We start from the raw sequence: 23,509 nt of genomic DNA, 5'->3' as shown, positions 1-23,509 counted from the left end.
TTTCCAATTACTATTTCTTATAGTCCTAGATTACAAAAACTATTTTAATTTGTAAACTGAATTTACAAGAATACTGGCTTGTCATTTTAAAATTATATCCAGATCTCTGATTCATCTATTTACTGTTGGGCAGATTAGCAATAGCAGATATAAATTACGTTTTTCTTATTTTACCCTACCTTCTTTTTACCGAAAATGTATGCCATCAAATGGGCTGTAGGCCAAAAAAAAAAAATCTGTCATAATAAAAATTCCAGTCTTAGATTTTATTTTATATTTACTTTTGTTTGCTTTGCAATAGCAAATAAGTTTGGTAAATAAAAATCAACAGAAAGCAGTTTTATGAAAAATATTACATATCTTTTTGTTGATGCAATAGTGTTAAATTAGTCTACCAATTTAAACAAGTTGGCATAAACATTGATGGGTTTTATCAACGGCAGGATGGTACTGGATTTTACCCACTACAGCAAGGGTGTCAAACTCGATTTCATTGAGGGCCGCATAAGGGTTTGTTTGACCTCGGGGGGGGGGGCGGAGTAGGCAGGCCCAAGCACTCTGCCAGTGAAAACAGGCTTCCAAGCTCTGTTTTAAGCTGTGGTGGCCTCCTGCAACCTTCTGCCAGCGAAAACAGAGCTTAGGAGTGCCACCCGTGGCCCTTGCGAGCTCCATTTTCGGCTGCGACCACCTCCTGCAACCCTCTGTCAGGTGGCCCTCCCAAGCTCCGTTTTCGGCTGTGATGGACTCCTACAACCCTCTGCAGGCAAAAACGGAGCTTGGGACGGCCACACGCAGCCCTCCCGAGCTCCGTTTTTGCTGGCAGAGGTCCCACAGGCCCCTTCACTGTTTCCAGGGCGGACCTGCGGCCCAGATCTCAGTACCCCACGGGCCAGATCTGGCCCCCAGGCCTTGAGTTTGACACCCTTGTACTAGAGAATCATAACCCCTTCTCTGATATTTTTCTCATGCCTAATTCCTGCCTAATCTGAGAATCCCCGCTCCTCCCCATGAAAGAATAAACAATGAATTAATTAAGGCATTGACAGTCACTCGATGTTTGGGGCATTCTGGGATGGGTAGCTGTAAAAAACTTGGGGCAGTGTTACACATGGTCCCAGGTTCGGCTTATGGTCTCTCACTCACAGCCCTGATCAACAGTTACACTGAAATCACTTTCAACCAAACACGGAAGCAAAACCAGTTCTTTGGAATACATGGAGACTCAGTGAATTTAAAGTAACAGCAAAACTTTACTGGTTACTATGTACATTTGCTCTCTCACACACACATGCATACACACAACACACACTCATCCAACTGTGAAGTCCTGATGAGCTATAAAATACCTCAAAGCCAACATGGCCTGACCCCAAATAATCACCTACATTTCATTTGTAGTATTTTTTTTTAACCAAAGCCTTTTGTGTTTGATTCAACTACACTCCCACAAAAGCTTAGCACCAGTAGAGAAATAATTTAATGCAGTGTAAATAGCACTTATTTGTTATCATTTACTTACTGGCAGTTTTGCTGTGATTGAGGATAAATGTGTGAATAGTTTTCCATTCAAATGAAGACACACAAAGAATTGATGACTGTTATTAAAATAAACCAGCAAACATTAAAACCTAAATGTCTAGAATGTCAATGTTAAGATACATAATTATTTGAAATGTACTTTAAACAGCTATTTCCATTAGCAATATCCTAGAAGTCCAATCTGGAGGGAATGGATTTAGAAAATGTGTCTGGTAATGTTGTTTCATTTAATGAACTAAATTGTTCAAGAAATGATAATTCAAGATCTGGGGGGAGGTTATATTGTAGGCTAGAGGGGTTGAGGGTGAAGGAACCCTTAAATCTCAGAAATCAAAAGAACATGAAAAATAAGGTAGTACAGCTATACAAATACAAAGAGGGATAAAAATATTATCAGATTAATCATTATTGTGGCTAAAAGAATTTGCCTGTATGGGCTAAAACCTGTATTTGATGAGGCAATGCAATATTTAACCCTGGCTTAGGTTTTGGGTGAATATAGCAAGATTGGGGTTTTAAGTATATCTTCTGAACAGAGACATTTAATTGTAGTGGTACAAAATCCAGGCAATCATAGCATCTTAAAACCCCAGTACACAACCTTAGCATTAATTTGGGTAAACAGAAACATGTTATTTTAATATAAACTGTATAACTCACTCTGGCAACCCAAAGTTAGTGGACAAATCATTTTAAAAAATTGGCACAAATTTTGGATGAATATAGTGACATCAATTTTTCATATGTTTTTCTGAATCCCAATCTAAAATCAATTATCAGGTGTAAAATCCAGATTTGGGGAAAAGAGAATGGTATAAAACTAATACATAAATTTGGAATGGAAACTGAAGTTTAGGACTTAAAATTACACAGCTCAAATCTAGGCTACTGTATACTGTCAACATAGTTCATTTTTATTGCATGAATTCAGAGGAACAATAACAATTACTAAGAGTGTATGAAAGATAAAATTCTCTCCCAAAGATAGAAGAAAATCATAATCATATTTATAAATTATATCAATATCTCAATAAAGCTATTTAATTTCTAGAATGACACATATCATTTTATGATTCAAAATCGATTGATAGAAACAAATTCACTGAAGTGATTGCAATATGCTGTTCATTTAGTTAAAAAAATTATACTAAAAAGATTGGGGAAAAACTCAAAATAATAATAAAATTATTTTATTATTTTATAATAATAAAATAATTGTGTACCACATTTCTCAACAACTGGAATACTTTCTTTATTACAATTATTTTAAATACTTTGCAGTACATAATTATAAAAATGCACATGAAGTCAATGCAAATTGACTTTTTAGTCTTTTTTCCCCATAATGTCAAAATTAGTTTTGCTTTACATATTTTTGGTATTTTCATCTTTGTCAGTGGAAGAAAGGTTTTCTACTGTGCTGGCTTCCAATAATATTTTTTCATGCTGTCCATTCAATTCATCTTCTATTATTGTTGGTAATTGATTGGTGTTTTTGGTTTTACATTCAAGTTCCATTTCTTCTAGCACTTGCCCCGAAGTATCTATAGATGCTGCTTCCAACTGACCTTCTAAATTTTCTTCTTTCCTTTTTGCTTTGAATACCTCAAGTCCCATCATTCTCAGGTAATGCAATCTCTCATTCTTGGGCACGAAGGCACGAAGGGATGTCTTACCAAGCCAACCACATAGCAAAACAGAGCATTGATGGGTATCTTCTTTGCTACAAATAGACAAATGCACACTCTGTTAATGCTTCAGTTTTACTTTCTTCAAAGGATTCATTAGTAATTTTAAACAATACTACCGGCTTATTTGTTCTAGGATCCTAGAAATCAGTTTCTTGAAAGCATTAAATTAATCCTTTTATGATTTCTGTTCAGTTTCTATTCAAAAGGATCTGTACATCCACACGCACATTTGCATAAACAGAACACAGAGGTCACTTACCTTTGGTCTGGTTCATATTTCAAGACTATGCTCCCCATAGCTGAAACAAAGAGAGTATAATGTTTTAAAGCAACAGATTATTATAATACAAATAATATTAACCCTTAGCAATCCAACCTATGACCCACAGTTATTCTCCATACAGTTTGTTGAACACAACCATCTTTTCTATCAAAGCAGATGTTGTTAGGAAATTATTAATATTCTTGAGCTACTATTAAAAATGTTGGGATAGTGATCTTCACCAGATAGAGGAATCTTTACATTTCACTAGCTCTTATTCCTACAGTGAACTTGATTACTGGGTTATTTTTAGTCCCAAAAGTAAGTTTGGGCCCAACATCAGTCTCTGAGGCATTCTTAGAAAATAAAAATTATGGATGGTAACAATCTAAAAGTCATTTAGGTCAAGTGAAAACACGAACAGTAATGATGGGATAGCAAAAAGGATTCCAGAGAGGTTCAAGAGTTACCTTCTGACAAATGGGCATTTATGAATAGTAGCCATCAGCTTTGACCATTAATATAACAAAAGGTAACCAGCTAGAAATCAACTTCTCTAAAACTAAATAAACAATGTAAATCAAATCTTGAATCTCAAATAACTACTGGTACTAGTTAGCAAGAATGCTCACTTACCCATTCCATTCAGCTGACTGCGTGATTCATTACTGAACCTGCTTAAGAATGGATTTTCTTCAGTTAACAAAATTTTAATATCTTCTATGCCAGCCTTAATACTTCTGGCACTGATGAAAGGATGCAATGTATATATGCCCTGGAAGTGAAAGATATGATTTTTAAAATGCAGCCATTTCTTTCAAAATTCAAAACAGAAATCTATTTTTAATAAAAGTTTTTCAGCACTGAATGGAATATAATAAGAGACTGGAACTTTCTGGCTCTGTAATACAATAGTATGAAACAAAATATACAGGCAATTAATCAAATACATCAACAGTACAGTCTTTTAACTATACAGTGTGAATTAAAACATCCTCAAACTTGTTATTACTTTCATGTTAAAAATATACATACATACATATGTGCACGAACATATGCATAAATTTGCCTAGACAAGTTCCGGCAGTTTCCTGTCAAAGTTTTTTTTCAGAAGTGGTTTGGCACTGCTTTCTTCCTAGGGCTGAAAGACAGTGATAGCCTAATGTCACCCAGTTAGCTTCACATCTAAGTTGGGACTACAATTCACAGTCTCCTGGTTTCTAGCCTAATGCCATAAATGAAATGAAGATACTTTAAAAAATCTAACACAGAAACCTCAAGAGATTGCCATTCCATTCCATCAATCCTACTACCCCAATAAAAATATACAGCAATTTAGACAGAGATGGTATTCTCAGTTAGCATGTACAGGTAATCCTTGACTTACAACAATTTGTTTGATGACTGTTCAAAGTTACAAAGGCACTGAAAAAAATGACATACAACTATTTTTCACAAAATCATTGCAAACATCCTTTTCGTCACGTGATCAAAATTAAACAGCTTAGCAACTGACTCATATTTATGAAAGTTGCAGTGTCCCAGGATCATGTGATCACCTTTTGCGATCTTTGACAAGCAATGTTGGGGAAACCGGAAGCGTCGCAGTGAGACCGGCTGGAAAAATAGCAGGCTCCGAACAGCTCTGCAAAAATCCAACTAGACAAACCACTGTTGGGGGGTCTTCAGACCAGAACCGCCCTGTACGAATGGTGAAGAAGGAGAGGTGCCTCGGATGACCAAGAGGAACAGGCAAGTTCCTCGAAAGGTTGGAAGCTGCCCTTTGAACTGGCGGTGGGGGTGGTGGCCATTGAAAAATGACCACTCTGAAGCTGGGGCAACCGGACTAAGTTTTTTGTGCAGGAGTGGTGTCTGAACAGAGTTCTGGTACTGGATGAATGATTGGCCAACTCACAGGTAAAAAAGAAAATTTTTAATAACTTTAAAAGGTGTCCCGGAGCGGAAATGAGCGGCTAATTGGCACTTGGGAAAGTTAATGGAGGGAGAAGAACAAAGAGGAGGTTAAAATACCAAAGCCCAAGAAAGAACTTTTTACAGCTGGATTTAAAATTGGATTTGGAAAATTAATAAAAGAAAAAGAAACCAGAGGGAAAGTACTTTTTATGTGGATTAAAAATATTTTTGATTGTTTTGACATTTGAAGGAGAGGAACAAAGAGGAAGTTAAAATACCAAAGCCCAAGAAAGAAAATTTTATACATGGATTTAAAATTGAATTTGTTGAAACAAAAAATAATAATAAAAAAAGAGACCCGAGGAAAAGTACTCTTTATGTGGATTCAAAATATTTTTGATAGTTTTGATACTTGGTCTGAGAATATTGTGGATTTAAGAGAGACATCTGCTGACGGAAAGAGAGAACTGCATTCTTCGTTGGAAAAGAGAAGAGAAAATAGCAGCTGTGACCTTGACTAATAAAAGATAATTCAGAAACTGTGAGAACTTTTAAGGAGTATTTGTTTTTCTGAACTACTTGGTTTTGACTTTCAACAGTTATGGAAGACAATAAAGCTTTAACTTGGAGTGGATTGGATAAATATTCGAATTGGATACTATTTGGAATTAAAAAGAGACTATATGGACTTTAAAATGTTAATTAAGTTTTAACAATTTTTTAAAATTGACAATATGGAGTCTTGGATGTGTGAGGAATTAATTAAGATGTTTAAAAACATGCGTGAATCACTAAAGAGTAATAAAAAGTCAGAAATTTTGCTGGAACACACAGAACAGGAAAAAGAGAGCATGAATGAGGAGCAAGAAAAAAATATTGAAGGAAAAGGAATTGAATGCAAAAAGCAGTTAGATGATTTCACTGGGATTAACCGTGGCAAAAAAAGAGTGGATAGGGGGAATATCCTCCCAAAAAGAATAAATCAAAGGGAAAAGAAGGAAAGAGTGGAAAGAGATTAGGAGAAAGCTTGGGGAGAATTACTTGAGTAATATATCTAAAAGTGAGATATTTTTCAGGAGAAAAGATATAAATAAATACAAAAAGAAAAAAAGAAAAAGAAGTTAAAAGAATGTGATAAAAGGAGGAAATTATTAAGAAGTGGAATTTTGGAGAGACTAAGAGAAAATGGTTAAAGAGGGGAAGAATAGTGGAAAGGAGGAAGGGAAATAAGATATATATTAGTAGATTAAGGGAACTGTATTAATACTATTAATTGTGGGTCAAATAAGTTAAAGGGTTTCAATGTAAGAAGTGAATATGATGATGTATATTGCTTATAGCAAAACAGAATAGCAGATGAAATATGAAATGGCAATGGGGTTTAATTAAGTAGACAAGTTAAATTAAGAGATAAAATTGAAATGTTAAAAAGTGGGATGGGGATTTTGAAAAATATATACTGTAAATGAAGAAATAAGAATTAATTGATGTTATTGTAAGAAATTAGGAATTAAGGACGGATAGTGATACTGTTTATGTATTATATATTAAGAAGAGATTAAGATGTGGATGGTTAATTAAGTTAAATGGTTTCAATGTAAGAATTGAATATGATGATATTTATTGTGTATAGTTAAAAGTGGGATTGGGATTTTGAGAAATATATTTTGCAAATAGAGAAATAAGATAATTAATTGATGTTATTGTAAGAAATTAGGAATTAAAGGGGGGATAGTGATACTGTTTATGTATTATGTACTAAGAAGAGATTAAGATAAAATAAAGAAATATGGACAAAGAATATTATGGCCGAAATTGGAAATATGTAAAATGTACTTTGGGGGGTGGGGGGGAGATGAAATAACAAGATATGGTGAAAAATGATGAATTTGTGTTAAAGAATTATATAAAAGGGATGAGTTTGGGAAGATTGGAATAGATTTTAAAAATTAAGATATATAAGATGTATAAGATGTGACCCGGTCAACACTCTGTTCATAAAATATGTATGATGAAAGAAAATTTTTAATAAAACTTGTTTACAAAAAAATATATATATAGTAAAAACAATCCTAATGAAGTGAATATAAAAGCATATGCAGCAATAACAAAGGAGAAATCTAAATACTGCAAGTTGTTGATGTTGTTTCAGGAGGAATATGAAAAAATATAATGTAATAATACATTCATTCTTACCTCTTGTGCTAATCTGAAGGCACAACCATCTCCATCATTATTGCGGCACCACACTTTAATTCCTGTATTAATAACCTATATGGGGTTTTAAAAAGTAGGATATTTCAGCATACCTAAGCATTATAATACCAATTAGTAATTTGAAGCAGTTTGGCAGGAGTCAGCACCAACAATGATGGAACAATATACCAATATATATTGATAAAGTGAGATATGAGGTAGAACAGGCATTTAATAGAGTTCCATTAATCACATGAGGATTATATTCAATATGTATTCAATACTATATTAAATATAATAAATACTGAAATGCACAGAGAAAGGTATGATGCCTCAAAGTAAAAACTCAAAGGAGCATAATTTACTGAAAGATCTCATGAGGAAATTGGTACTAATGATCCATTTAGGGTCTAGATCTAGGAAGCTACTCAGAGGAAAAAGGACTCAGTGAAGACATGCAAACTAAATGCAAGCAGCTGCCCTCAAGAAATGTAAATCAAAAGCTCCAACAGGAGAAAGGGCTGCTGGGAGAAAAACTGCTCAAGTTTATTGCAAAGACTAGTTAGTCTGAGTGGAGTTCTTGTTGTCATCTTCCATTTTACTGAGGAGGAAATGGACATTTTCAAATACTGTAAGCCTATTCTCCCACCACCCACTGGTGGGATTCAGCCGGTTCTCACCAGTCGGGGAAAACCATTAGCTAACTTTCTGAGCAGTTCGGTGAACCGGCTGTTGAAAGAAACAGCCTTTTGTTTTTCCCACCTTACAGAGTTAATCCTGGTAGGAAGGGGACATTCTGGTGTGCCTCCGTGTGTTGTTTCTAGCCTAATCCTCATCTTTATTGCCCTGCTTAAGTGTTTTCCGAAACTGCCTCTGTGGTTAAGCCTTGTGGTTAAGGCTTGTGCCTCTGTGGTTAAGCCTTGTTACATTGTAGCAATGTATTGGTTCTTGGCAGTACGCCCAGACTTTCTGTAGCCTGAGCTGTTTCTCTGGAGTTTTTTTTTCCTTTGCTGGTACTTTTATTAGGGGCTTGACTTTCTTAAAGGAGAATGGTTGTTTTAAGCTTTTTACACTGCTTTACTGGTTCCGGGCACAGTCCTTTTGGGGTGTATTTCTAAGAGGCAGGATGCAAGCTTGGCATTCCGTCTGATTTTTACTGCCTTTCTGGGGGCATGTGATCTTTCCTTAAATGTGGATGATTTCCTTAGGATACCTTGTGAGGTGAGTGAGACCAGCCGGTATCTTTAAGTGGTGCAAATGGATCTAAGGATTGCTTCTCCTGGGTGGGAAAGGATGCTTTGTCAGTTCACTGAGAACAGGAGTCTTTTTTGTCTATGGAGATTTGTCAGTCATCCAGGTCATGATTGTCCCAAAGGTGCTTTTTTCAAGAGGCAACTGGACTTTCTTGGTTTCCAGAAAGTCGTTGCCTCTTGAAAAAGAACCTTTGGGATAAGAATTCCTTGCATTTGTTCGGAGTGGCCATGGTACATGATTGCTCACTGATAGTAAGATTTTTAAAAAATAGGAGGTAGGGGTGTGGATCCTCCCTACAATTCGTTTTAGTTTTCTCTCATGATAATAAGGCTTAGTAATATGGCATCAGGCTTGAAGTTTATTTAGATATCTGTAGCATGTACTAATTTTATTATGATCCTGACAAACTTGAGAGGGCAGAGACTTGAACCTGGGTCCCCTATATACTTTGTTAATTTGTCTCTTTAGCTCGGCATTTTGTAGCTGAAGTGTGCTCACCCACTTTCTGGAGAGCTTAAATGAACTCTTTGCTAAAGGGTTTCATTTTATGAGCAAGAGTTGGCTGCTGATAGTTATCGTTGCATTTTAACTATTTTAATTCCTCAAGATGCTTTGATACCCTGCCTGATTTGTAACTCCGGGTTGTAGGTATTGCTGATGAAAAGGAAGGTATCAAGACAGAATGGTTTAGGCTTTCATAATGGCTGTGACTGTCATTGATCTTCAATGTGTATTATCCCATTTCTAATCTAATGATTGGTATTTAGGGCAGCTTTTTGCAAGCAAAGAAGCTTACAGGTGATCCTTGACTTACAATAGTTGATTTAGTGACCATTCAAAGTTACAATGGTACTGAAAAAAGTGACTTATGACCGTTTCTCACACTTACAACTGTTGCAGCATCCCCATGGTCACATGATCAAAATTCAGATGGTTGACAACTGTCTCATATTTATGACAGTTGTAATCTCCCAGGGTGACTACAACTGCAGTGATTCACTTAACAAATGTGGCAAGAAAAGTCATGAAATGGGGCAAAATTCACTTAATAAATTTCTTACTTAGCAACATAAATTTTGAGCTCAATTGTAGTCGTTAAGGCAAGGCAAGGCAGGGCGAGGCAAGGCTGGGTGTGACAAGGAGTGGCTGGGAGGGGAGGGGTGAGGCGGGGCCAGGTGCCCCTCAGTGTGTGATGTCAAGTTGGCCATGCCCACCCGGTCACATGCCCACCCAGCGAAGCCTACCCAGCCAGTCATTAGGGCAGAGAACCAGTTGTTAAATTATTTGAATCCCACCACTGCCACCACTCCATATTGGTTTTGTGTCCTGGCAAGAAATGTGTCTGCAAACTATTCATACATAGCTGGGGGTGGGGGGGGGAGTGGGCATGATTGTATCTTATGCACATGGTATAATTAATTAGTTAAGTTATACTCTTAAGTTTATTCATCAGTAACTTGTGGCAATCCTGATAGAGAACAGTTTTTACCAGATGCTATTTATTTCTTCCTTGGTACCTTTGCTCATTGGCAATTCCTGACTGGAAGTGAATTGCTGGGAGAAAGCAGCATCTTCTTGAAGGGCCAATTACAACTTGAAATGAGTAAAGAGTGATTTAGCAAGGTGGCAAAAAACTGTAATGGCACCACTGCTGGGTTCTCACATTCTTACACCGCATAAAATTTTCTTCCTTTATATAATGTGAGAATATATCTCTTTATGTAGAATCTATCTGGGACTATTAGCAGTAGAGTGGGGGAAACTACTTCAAGATTGAAATTGTTGATAACAGTGCAACCGATGGCACTGATTAATACAAATTAATCAAGTCAATGGCTGATGTTATTATCACAAAAGATATCAAAACTGTGGGAAATGTTAAATACCTAAAACATGCTACCTGAATATGCCTATGTACAGCCTTAACTGGTATTGATATTGCAACTTAAGATACTTGAAAAGCCTGTTCCCAAACCAGAAATCAAAGCTGAGAGGAACTGAAGTGCGTCTATATGTGATAACATTTTAATAACAACAAAACATCCTCCAAAGCACAAAAGAGACAGCATCTGATTCAAAGGGGAAGTTTATTCCTGCATTTGACACATTTTTCTAGCCTTCAAAATCATGACTATATGCCCAAAGCGCATGAAACACTGTTACCTTCCCACTGAAGTGATATATGTATTTACCTACTCACATCTGCATGCTTCCGAACTGCTAGGCTGACAGGAGCTGGGGCAGGAACGGGAGCTTACCCCGTCACACAATACTCAGGTCTCAAACTAGGGCTTTCAGTGTTGCAGCTGACAAGCTCAGCATCTTTAACTGCTGAGCCATCACACCTCCCAAAATACCCAAAGGCATGCTAAATATATAGCACTAAGATAACAGCATAGTTTTTAATGTAAACTCTAGCACAAAACAAAATAATGAAATATGCATACAAATATAGACTCTATCTCAACAGAGGTTGTTTGAGATTCTATGCCATTTGACATAAATTGCATTAAGTCCTACTTATTTACTGTACCTATAACCTACTCCAAACCCAAACAACTGGATAACATATAAGAGTAAACAAAAATAAATATGCAACAATAAATAACTAAATACAAATCAATATCGAAATAAAAAAATAACACAAAAGAAAGGCTAAGGTAAGTGCCCACATTCAGTCAGCTGGGACTGACAAGTTAGAATAAAGCAGATTTAACCTGATTATGAAATTCCAGCCAGATGGGGTTACATACACTTCTCTGGAAAGTTTATAGAGTTTATAGGTGGAGAAACTGAGAAGACCTGCCCTCTGTTGAGCATGCAGAGCAGAGAAGGCATTCTATGTGCTCATTAATAAGTAATTCAACCTTAAAAAATATAGAGATACCTGCAGATACACATACAAAAACTATATCAGTAGTGTACAGACAACACAAGAAAAAATTGTCAGGACATGCCTAGTTTTGAGAAAAACCTTTCTATACAACAGCATTAAAATAGATAGGGAAAGTGCATCTTTGGAATCAAGTTGTAACAAAGGACAGCAATTTTCAAGAGAAGATTCTCAAGTCCTCTTAATAGCATTTTGAATAAGAATTTTTACTGAAAACATAAATACAAATCAAACCTTTAGCTTTTCACTGTTGTTCAACAGTACATCCCGTATCTCCTTGGAAACCATATACACCTGTCTTTTCTTTCCTTCTTGAGTACGAGTTAACAAATTCATCTTAGGAAATGAAGGATCCAGTGCGTAAAAGTTCCTGAAAATAGTTACAAGTATTAAATACAATCATCCTATTGTAATTTTACATAACACAGACAATTCTGTGGGGGTTTTTTTCAGAAAAGATTTTAATGGAACTTACTCAACTGTAATTGAATGAGTAAATGCAGTATATTTAAAATAAGCTCTAAAATACATTCTACTTTATTGGGACTCATTTTCTTTCTTTTCAAAATGACATTATTTGGATTCAGTGAACACGAAGTACAGCATCCTATTATATGAAACAAACGTGCAGTACCATGAAAACTGGAAATGATGGGAGGTCATTGTACCTACATACCTGTATTGTAAAACTGTATTTTACAATATACTGTAAAATATGGAGACCAAATCGTCATGAAAGCTGCATAACAGATGTTGCAGTCTTACATACATGGAATGCAATAGAGAAAGGGTACTTTTGATGGCTAGAGAAATCTAGCAATAGGTTTGCCCAAATAGAAACTCTTATCTGATACATATTCTCCATGCTTTTTCTCAGAACAAATAATGCTTTTTTATTAGCAGAAAGGCATCTCTGGACACAGAGCTATGATCAAATAAAAAAAAATCCTTTCAGAAATATTGACTTAGATGTTTAAAATTTTGTATCATCCTTTAGGATTAAAAGCACAAATTATATATTTTAAAAATATTGGCTTATGGCATTTCATTTGTATATTTGTCCCTTATTATGTTTTTTACTTTCAATGTTTTATTGATGCTCTGTTTATTTAAAAAAAAATCCTCCTAGAATCACCCAGTCAACAGGCTGAATCTTATATGAAATAATTAAAAATAGTAGGACTATGGGGAGATTTTGATTTAATATATATTAAAAGACAATCAAGCCATCTTTAGATTTCAACCATATCTCCACAGCATACATCTTTAGAATTTACTTTCAGTTTCCAACAGATTATCCACCTATTTATTAGATTTCTACTTGCCTTTCATTCAAGGAGTTCAAGAAGGCATATACTGTACATTATGCCTTCCTATTTTTTCCAACCATCATCTTGTGAGATAGGTTTGACTGGTCTAAGATCACCCAATTAACACACTTCATATAGAAATATTTACCGTATTTTTCAGAGTATAAAATGCAGCTTAGTTTTTGGGGAGGAAAATAGGGGGGAAAAAATCTGCCTACCAGGTATTCATCTGGATAGTGTCCTTAGTCTGGTCAGCTTCAGCACATTAGTTTGCTGGTTTTTATTCCCTGCTTCGGGATAAAAAATCAGCTTCTAAAGCACAACTGATCTTTGGAGACAGAAGCAATGAGAAAAGCAGGCAAACCACAAAAAAGCTACATTCAGAGTATAAGACGCACCCAAATTTTCAGCCTCTTTTAGGAGGGAAAAAAGTGTGTTTTATACTCCGAAAAATACGTTATGTTCCATTCCACTTTATTTTCCTCAATATGTTAAATGACATTCATAAGCTCTAGAATTTAGTAAGCAAACTATTATAGAGAAAATAAAAATATATCTTACTGAATAGGAGGAAACAAAGGATCTTCTTCGGGAAGAAAAACAAATGGATCTTCTTTGTATCCAAAAAGCTTCATTTTTTTAGATGGTGGAGGACTGCAAGAAAAAACCAAAATGTCCATAGCTTACCATTGTTCTGGTATTGTTAAATAACTTTCTTCCCCACCTCTGCAATTCCCAAACATTATCACTTATTTCAATCAATAGAGGATAGCCTGTATACTCCATAGTAAACATTCATGGAAAAACCTTAGTATATTGAAGTTGCTTGATTCAAGCAGGTTTAATTGTAATATTTTTGTTATTATTTCTATTCCGAGTGGTAACTGCCAATAATATATAGTATCAACAACGTTAACTACATCTTTTTTCATGCTCAGCAGTCTATTACCATGGAATTTCCTAGGAATTCCTAGGAAATACAGAACAAAACAGTCTTTTAACATAGAGATTAGTTAGTATTGCTACAGATTTTCCTATTTCACATAACACTGAGTATTTAAATACATTACACAAGATCTGTTTACTCAATTTGTGTGAGTCACTTCATCCAAAGTTCTTTGAACTATATGGTCAACTATGTATTTTCCAATGGATTACTTGCAGAAATCGGAGGATATATATATATGTGTGTGTGTGTGTGTGTGTGTGTGTGTGCGCGCGCGCGCGCGCGCATGAACAAGAAGACTTATGGATGGTCCTTGTAGTTGCAGCCATTGCAGCACAGCAAGCATCCTGCTGCCCATTGGGAGACTAAGGAAACTAAGATCTATTTCAGACTTATTAGTCCTCATCAATTAGCCACACCCTCATCCCATGTATTCTCCCTGTAAAGGTACAGTATTTGTTTTCTTTTCTTTTCGTAGGCCTTTATGTGTATTTCTCTTTAGCCAGGTTCTTCCTACGTAAACCAAGATTTTTATGCAGCCCTAGCAGGGTGCTTGCTGGCTGCCTGAAACAGATAGAAGGAGCACCTATGGGATCACCCCTCTCACCCGTCATCGCAAACCTATACATGGAACACTTTGAAAACAACGCTTTAGATAAATCTGAACACAAACCCAAACTCTGGCTTAGATATGTAGATGACGCTTTCGTAATTTGGCCACATGGAAAAGAAAAACTGGACAACTTCCTCACACATCTCAACAGCCTACACCCCAAAATACAATTTACTATGGAAATAGAAGCTAACAACCAACTCCCCTTTCTGGATGTCCTAATCTACAAAAAACCCAACAGCTCCCTACGACACACCATCTACTGGAAAAAAACACACACCAATCGCTACTTAAACGCACAATCACATCACCATCCTGCACAGATCAACTCCGTAGCCAAGACTCTCATCTCCAGAACCAAACACCTAGCCGACAAAGACCACTTGAAAACTGAATTACACACTCTCACAAACGTATTAATCTCTAAGGGAGATTAAGGAGACAGGGAGCTTCACCTTTACCTTATGATATGAAGTAGTGGGTGGAAAGAGGATGGTTGCCAGGGTAACTGAAGAGAGGGGTTTTAGACTGAAGAATGGTGACTTTCTTAATTCCAAGTTCTGCTTTATTTTGGAGTGGGCAAGAGACTAACAAATAAGGAATCAGCCAGAATATGGTTCAGACATCCAGGTAAAACAAATCGTGGTTCAATGTGGTAAGTAAAGTGTATTCACTGTTTGTTTGGCTAAATCATTCCAATTATTATGGTATGTGATTTTAATGCCATTATTCTCAGACATATAGCATGTATTGCACCATCAAGGGAATTTAAAATATGCTTCATTTTCTTAGCAGAAAACCACATTCTTTTCAAAAGGCTAGACATTAAGAACGTATCAATAATTCTATGAAATCTATTGTGATCTCAGAGTTTTCCTTAGATGTCTCAGCTATCCAACAGTTTTCCTACCCTGAATGGTTAGAGTACCAGTATAGATCAGCATACTTCTGTCAATAACAACAGCTTTAGTTTCCAATTTCTTACCCACAAACTCCATCCTTCTTGTTCTCCACACTCTCAGTTACTGATGTCTCTCCATCTTTTGCATCTTGCATTATAGGACCTTCACTTTCTAAAGAATCCTGTTCTGCATCTACAGGCATTAAATTTCCAGTCTTCTGAGGCTTATTCTGAACCTGTTCCAAAAAGGAACAATGTTTTAATTCCAGAAAAATCATCTCTATTTGTTATTTCCAAAATACATTTGAAAATTGATACAACCTCAGAAAGGATAAAAATAAATGGACTTATAAATACTGTTAAAAAGATCAGACCTTACTTCTTTATAGGGGTTTTTTGTGCTTTATTTCTTTTTCACTTTATTATTACTTTTCCCTATTCTTATTTTCAGTTCAAAATTTATATTTTTATTCTATTGAAAACTTTTTAAATAAACAAGACAAAAGCCATTTGAAAATTAATAGCAACTGATAGCATTGGTGAATGTTAAACATTTAAACATTGGTAAATGTTTACCTGCCCATTTAAGCATGCAATAATTTTAATAAAATGCTAAGAACATCATTCAAGTAGGAATAATAATAACTTGAAAATGATCACATTGGTGCTATATTCTAGGGTTTGCTTGCTTTCCTTCAATCATCTATTCTTAGTGAAAACAGTCTATTCTCCGGTGTAAATATTAGAATACAGTTTGTTAAAAAATCTCAATGATTTAAAAGAATTACTATAGGAACAGCTTTCAGAGATTACATTCCACTTCACTGAATGCATTTTATTTGCAACACTGCATAAAAGGTGCATCTGAAAATTTCTTCTAGTTGCTTGGTGCCACCTGTTTTATTGGATCTTTCATTATCAGACAACTTTTGCTAGATGTTAACCAATCTCCAACTTCATCTCCTTGAACTATATTGCTAAAGTGCTTGGCAACCAGTCAGATGTTTCAACCAAAAACCATGCAGTTCATTTTTACCCAATATTGACCAGTTTTTAATCTTCCTTGCCTTTTTTTTTTTTTTTTTTAGCCAGGCTGCTTTCTACTTGAATTTCTTTGGATTGCCCCATTAGTGCGCCTACAGATACACTGTTTCTTCTTATCAGAACAGTGTCTCCACTGATGGATTGCTAGAAACAGTTCTGATCTGACTGAAATTGGAGATTCTGCCTATAATATGCAATTTGACCTTTTTATCTGTTGATCTTGGATATAGCTGTTATTTATGATTCTATTATTATTATTTATAATCTAACAATAAGGTAAAATACTATAGCTGCCTACACCCATCGATTCTGGCATGAGTTCTGCTGCTTGATTTATTTTTCATATATTTATCAAATTTAGAAACTGCCCATCTCACTCTTCTAAGGAAAGGTTCAATTTTCTGAATAAACATTCTTGTTTATTTATTTATTTATTTATCAAATGTATATATATAAATTTATATTTATATAGCCTCCCATTTCACTGAAAATAACTCTGGGCAGGATGCCTAAAGGGTAAAACCACATATAAAAAACACAAATATAAAAGATATAAAAATCGCATTAACAGTAAAGAGGGGAAAGAGGGAATAAATCTAGCCAACTGATCAATGGAGCTATCTAAGCATGTCTCGAGTTCATTGAAAGCCCAAGATCGGATAACATAACTAAGTTTTGAGGCCCCTCTGAAATATCAAGAGATGGAGCTAATCTAATTTTGGGGTGGAAGAATGCTTCATACAGCAAATGCCATAGCAGAGAAGGCATATCTCCTGGAAATAATCAAATGTAGGCCCGTAGCTGATGGCATCTGCAGCATTTTTTTTTTTTTTTTGGCCAGATCTAATTGGGTGGGCTGATGTAACCAGGGAGAGTCGGTCAATCCTAAGGCATGTAAGACTTAATAGTTCAAACCAGCATCTTGAATTGGAATTGGAAGTAAACTGGAAACCAATCAGCTTACAGATGGGTAACGTACTGTTCTAGGCGTGTACATTACTGTCCATGCTGCTGCAGTCTGTACCAGCTGAAGCTTCCAAATACTTTTCAAGGGCTGCCTCATGTAAAGTGCACTGCAATAGTCCAATCCAATAGTCCAAGGCATAAGTGATTGTAAGCAGGACCTGCTGATCCAGGAACGGGGCCACATTCTTGCATTGTTGTTTCTTATGCCCAAAGGAATTTGAGTTGAGCAAAGATTCAGTCAACACACCAAAGTCAGTGACAAAGACTGACTTTTTCTATGTGTGATCTGAAGACAAATTATTCATACGTCTATTCCCAACACACAATAGGCCACACATTTCTGCAACATTTACATCTGTTTCCTTTTCCTATTGTACACATCAAGAGCACCTCTCCCAAATACTATCAGGAAGAGTGATAATTTATGTTTGGTACCCTCTTTATGGCATCCAGTTGCTCTCAAGCACAGAATAAATGCTTTGTTGAAAGGGCTGCCTTTGGCCTTCCACAGTGCCAGTTATGCTTCTGCTCTGATGGAAGCTTCAAAGCAGCCTTTCTTTCTCTGCAGCTGTCACTAGTCGGCTAACACCAAAGAGGGCATATTCTCTAATGGTAGCTCAGTACTACTACAATTGACTTGTGGTTTGACTGTGCAGTAATAGTCAGATGTACTTCTTTTAATAAGCTAACAGGAGAGTTTTGTTTTGGTGGGTCAAATCTGAGTCTTCAGCATATCATGACTACTGCACAGAAATTCAGATTCACTTCTAACACTATGTGTTGTTCATTTATCAGAAGAGAAGACCTGATTATAGTTATTAAGATCAGCTTAAACTCAACTCTGACCTGTAACAAAAAAGTATTTGGCATGCAGCTTTTGCAGTATTTGCAAAGACCAGACCATTTCTCTCCCTAACATAGGTAAGATTCCACTTTTAATATATAGCAATGTCTTCATACTAAACAATGGTTTAATTATGGTGAAATGTATGCAAAACTAGTACAAGAAATCCTTCCAAACAATAGAGTACCAATTCTTGATAAGACAATAATCAGCACCGCTACTGTGAAGACATATTCTGCACACATTCAAGCCCGCAATTGTCTGGATATTGTTTTTTTCAAACTTAAGACCATTTCCATTTCCTTGTTACTTTACTGTTTACATTGCAACTTCAACCTTTCCCCGAAACCCATTTTTTTCCTGAAATTGACAACTATCTGATGAAATGAACTCAGACCTGCAAAAGTCTAGGTCATAATTAGCCTCTTAGCCTTTAAGATGCCATAAGTTCCTTTGCTCTTTTGCTGTAACACAAGCCTCCCCGCCCCTCAAAAAAAAAACCCCTTGACAAATTATTGTTTAGAAACAGCACTTACAGATAAAACCACACATTTATTACAATAAAGGAAAGGAGAAAGTATGAACCAGGGACCCTCCATGAGGAAAAATACTCTACACAGGGCTATGTTTTTTCTGCATGAAGAAGAAAAACACTATGAAGTACTAGTTTCTTTTCTGGAAACAGAATCCCCGTTTTTTAAGCCCTATTTCTTGTCTAAGGCTTAAAAATCTAGCCTCAGTAGACAAGGGAATCATATTTGGTTCTGGATTAAATCTGTCTATTTTTGCTTAAATATATATCCAAGGGCTCAGAATGTCCAATGGATTTCTTTGAGGTTAATTTTCCATAGATGGTTTCTCATCTCTCTCCATCACAAACTTCAATATTCAGCTGTGATCTGGTTTCCAAAGCAGTTTCCTGTAAAGCATGCTATTTGAAATTCATAATTACTTCATGGTATTTCTACACTCTTATCCTTTTAAAACATACTAGAAAATGTTTTTAATAATACCAAACATTACCTTGGGCTGACGCCTGTTCCATGGCATAGGTGATTTTTTAATTAATACAGCAATGAAGAAACCTCCAGTATTCTGATGATGTGGTAAAATTCTAAAACTAGATAAACAACATGGTGTTTGTATCAATAGGCATATTCTTGAGCTCTACTTAAATCTGCGATCAGAAAATGATTTTTTTTTAAAAAACTTTAGTTAAATTTCAATCAGTCAATTTATTACAGCCTTAGACCAGAGACCAGAACAAATAAAAATGCTCAGTAAATATATAATTAAAAATTCTGGTATAAAATAAGAAATAACAACTAAAATCTATAATAAAATCCAGTCTGTCAATTATGCATGGTCTAAGTGTACTAAAATTACGATCCATAAACTGTGTGGCCCATTGTAGTTTCAACGCTAAAAGGGAAAAGACTAAACAATGCAAAGGGGTTGCCACATTTGTTATATAACATAACTATGGTGGAGAAGACATGTGTTTGCGACGAATCCCCAGTGCTGCTGTGCAGAATCTGACCACCTGCGCTGCAGTTATGGACTGTTCATCCTTAAGCAGCCAATGAACACAGGTAGTGTCGGAATAGCTAGGATACCTAGCAGTTATTGCAGAATATGTTTTTTCCTAATCTCTGTATAAAAGGAACATCTAAGGAGCATGTGACCCACAGTCTCCACCTCTCCTGAGCCACAGAAACAGAGTCTTTCCGTCAATGGTATCCTTTTATACTTGCCATACAGGACAGCCGATGGAAGCACATGGCACTGTGCGAGCAAAAATGCTTTCCAGTGGTTTGCTGACTCCAACTGACTAAGATAGCTGGTAGGAGCAACAACACATCTAATGTCATCTGGAGCCAGAGACAGCGGAGCTTTCCTTAAATCCTCCTGCCTCTAGCTTCTCAGCCTTTTGGCTAAGATCAAGTGTAGTGTAGTTCAATTAAATATTATAATTTTTTTTGCATGATTTTGCTTGCTTTAGCTATGTATCTTATTAAAGAGGACTCAGGATCTGAAACTTAGTAATTACAGCTGACCTGTGGCCTCTTCCAGCCCAGAACAGCTTCATTCAGTAACATGGCCCCTGTATGTCCTTGGAATAGCACAACCTAAGTTTCAAGGGCACTGTGAGTGCTGATCAAATAATTAAACATCTCTCATTTACCCTAAACAGACGAAGGACCTTTGGGTATGGCATAATGAATTACCATCAATTCCACTGAGGAGATACCTCAAAATTCCCTGATCTGAATGAGTTTGCTCTTATGGTTTAGAGGAGAGAGAAACAACTGATCATGTACAACTTCTCGTATTTTGTATTTTGCTTCAATCAGAAAGACTAGGAGACCAAACTACTATTACATCAACCTTTTTACCAATTTTAACATTATTACTACTATTGCTAAATTCTGTATTGCCAAGGCTAAAATATGCTATTAAGTATTGTATCTTTGATTATCAGTTTGTTAAGCAGTTTAATGTGGATAATTGTTTGCAGTACTAATAAAGAATTTGGAAATTGCTGAAGAAAAGTAGTATGTAAAATATTGCACTCTACTCCACCCAACTTGTAAAAAGAATTTGCATTCTTTTTGGCGAAACATCTCAGTGCGTATCTTCGAAGGAGGATACTGCAGGGTTCATTAAACTCTTAAAATGTATCTCTAGATCTTAATTTTTTTAATTGTATATGTCTCCCAGTTGGACACATACTTGGCAACGTTAAAGTGAGCTTGAATTCAACATCATCTTACAAATATGATGACGACTTTACATACCAGCGCTCTAAATGTAATGCTTTAAGTTTTTGTTCGTCTTTTAAAGGGAACATTGTGGGGCGGATCTGTGTATGCCTGCTGGGAGGTACTTCTTTCCAGTCTTCAAACCAATTACCATCTTTGGTCATTACCTAGGTGGGAAAATACAATGTTTTTCAAATCTTACTATTAATATGCTCATCAAAGCAGCACTTCTTCCCTTTCTCACATGAAATTTAATGCTGAAATGTAACAAGGGCCAAATTATACAGAAATTGGTTGCCTTGTAATATGGTTAAACAGGTCTGGGAAAAGATATCTTGAGAAAATGTATCTTCTTGGTGGTATTATTGCTAAAAGATCTCCAGCCAAGAGGTGCTTCCCACTCGCTCCTCCCACCACAGTATTTATATAAATGACCAAAGGCCTTCCCTATCCCCCCTCCTTTTTGGGGGCAATTCACAATTTTTAAAAAAAATTGGTTCCCACCTGTGTCATTTTCACAAATATCTCAAAGCAGCGAGCATGTCCAACACACCTTCCTCCTCTTATTTTCCTCACATCAACCTTGTGAGGTAAGTTTGGCTGAGAGGAAATGACTGGCCCAAAGTCCCAGCTGGCTTTCATGACCAAGGCAGGACTTGAACTCATGGTGTCCTGCTTTTTAGCCTGCTGCCTTATCCACTAGACCAAACTGGCTCCCCTAAGCAGAAGCATTAATGCATCACTGTTTACAGCATGTTTAAGCAGCAAAGAAACCTTGATGAGACTTGAAAAGGGCAATTCATACCAATTATTTCATTCTGGATAACTAATGAACCTATTTACTTTTGGAAATTTAATCTGTTCACATCTGATATGAATCCCTTAATACAACAGATATTTCTATAAAATTACCTTCCATTTTGTAATGCCTGGCAACCTTTTCAACCCTGGCAACTCGGAAGAGACATCAGCAAGTTCTAAGGCACCTTCAAAAAAACAAAACAAAAACGAATCAACATTATATGCATTTTACTGGAAAAGTCATTTGACTGTTTCAAGCTGTGAAAGTTATTTTTTCAATATCTAGAATAACTTCATATCTTAAAAGTACTGTAAATCTGATATGAATTTAATTTGTATTGTAAACAATCCTAGGTTACAGTTTAATACATGGATTTCAGTAAAGATTAGCCATAATCCTACCAGTTGGTCAACTCAAGAGAGAGCTGCTTATAAGAGCCCCCAAGAGCATATTTTGTCACTGTTAAATTTGCAAGTAAGTTTGAAAATAACTATGCCCTGGTAGCCATTATATTACTTAAAGTTAAAGTTCTGATCATGATTATGGCTGCACATCTATTAAGACCTTAGAAGTCATTCAATCGAAATTTTAAAAAATTATAACATTCGCCCATCAATCAAAATTTTATACTTTAATATAGTTAGTTGCATCCCCTTTGGGGCTCAATTAAGATTCTGTTGACCCAATTCTGCCAGAAGCAAGTCTTTGGGGAAACTTCCCTTCTCCACTTCATCTTGCTGAACAGGCATAGTTCTTTCCTAAAGCGATAAATTAACAATGATTTAACATATTGAGGCCTTTCCTCAATGCCATTTTCTCCGTTGGTTAGATAAACTGGCTGAACTGAAACAGAGAATTGGGTCTTAATTGTTCAGGCTAAGGACTTCTCATGATTTCTCTAGCGCAATTGCCCCCCCCCCAAACCCAATCCACCGATATCTATTCATATCCTACATGCTCCTTGTAGGAGGCTCTTTACTCTGACATATACAGGGAACTACCTATTAGAAGAATAATTAGCAGAGGCACTAACGTTCTGTAAAAGCCACACTTTCCTGTGCAAAGATGAAGAAGCACACGAATGTGCTGTTAAAATGCCCACTAACTACTCAATGATGATCAACATTCATAACTGTAATTGTCAGTAATTTTAACTGCTCTTGTGGGTATGAGATTAGTGCTCTTCTTTTATGTGATCAAGTCTCAGAAGGTGAACTGCAAAATTCCCATCAATAGCTAGGGGTTTTAGAAGCCACTGGTGCTTCCTCTACTTTATTTTATCAGGGATTTTTCTGCTTTTTTTCTCTTTTATTCACCATATTTGCTGAATTTTGCTTTTACAATTGGTCTTTAATTACTCATGGATTGTACCATCTACAATATTTGTATTATTGATGCTTACTCAGTTTCAATTTTACAGATTTTTAAAATCAGAATCTACCTTTAATAATATGGATAGAATTTACTGTAGTTCATAATCTAATTCAGTGATTCATATTGTTTTGATCCTGGTTGCTGAAATGCATACTTCGTCTAGATTTTGTAATGATATTTTTGTCTTTTAAAATGATA

The 23,509-nt window shown here is 35.9% G+C and overlaps 1 protein-coding gene and 1 pseudogene across 1 annotated transcript in view; one reads left to right on the top strand and one right to left on the bottom strand.

Moving 5' to 3' along the window:
* Positions 1-2,766: 2,766 nt before the first annotated feature.
* NSUN2 (NOP2/Sun RNA methyltransferase 2) overlaps positions 2,767-23,509 on the bottom strand; it is a 34,875-nt gene continuing 14,132 nt past the window's right edge. The window contains exons 10-19 of the mRNA XM_034411800.3: positions 22,048-22,121; positions 21,172-21,302; positions 19,397-19,493; positions 15,604-15,755; positions 13,621-13,713; positions 11,984-12,119; positions 7,603-7,677; positions 4,129-4,267; positions 3,490-3,529; positions 2,767-3,262 (exon numbers count right to left, since the gene is read on the bottom strand). Coding sequence (XP_034267691.2) covers positions 2,905-3,262; positions 3,490-3,529; positions 4,129-4,267; positions 7,603-7,677; positions 11,984-12,119; positions 13,621-13,713; positions 15,604-15,755; positions 19,397-19,493; positions 21,172-21,302; positions 22,048-22,121 — 1,295 coding nt within the window. The 3' untranslated portion in view covers positions 2,767-2,904. The remainder of the gene's footprint in view (positions 3,263-3,489; positions 3,530-4,128; positions 4,268-7,602; positions 7,678-11,983; positions 12,120-13,620; positions 13,714-15,603; positions 15,756-19,396; positions 19,494-21,171; positions 21,303-22,047; positions 22,122-23,509) is intronic.
* LOC117662526 (U2 spliceosomal RNA) lies at positions 20,288-20,449 on the top strand (annotated as a pseudogene).

The sequence above is a fragment of the Pantherophis guttatus genome, chromosome 3 (assembly GCF_059756535.1).
Source record: "Pantherophis guttatus breed Tessera chromosome 3, ASM5975653v1, whole genome shotgun sequence".
NCBI lineage: Eukaryota > Metazoa > Chordata > Lepidosauria > Squamata > Colubridae > Pantherophis > Pantherophis guttatus.
The sequence above is the reverse complement of the archived record's forward strand: the minus strand, read 5'-3'. Positions and strand labels throughout refer to the sequence as shown.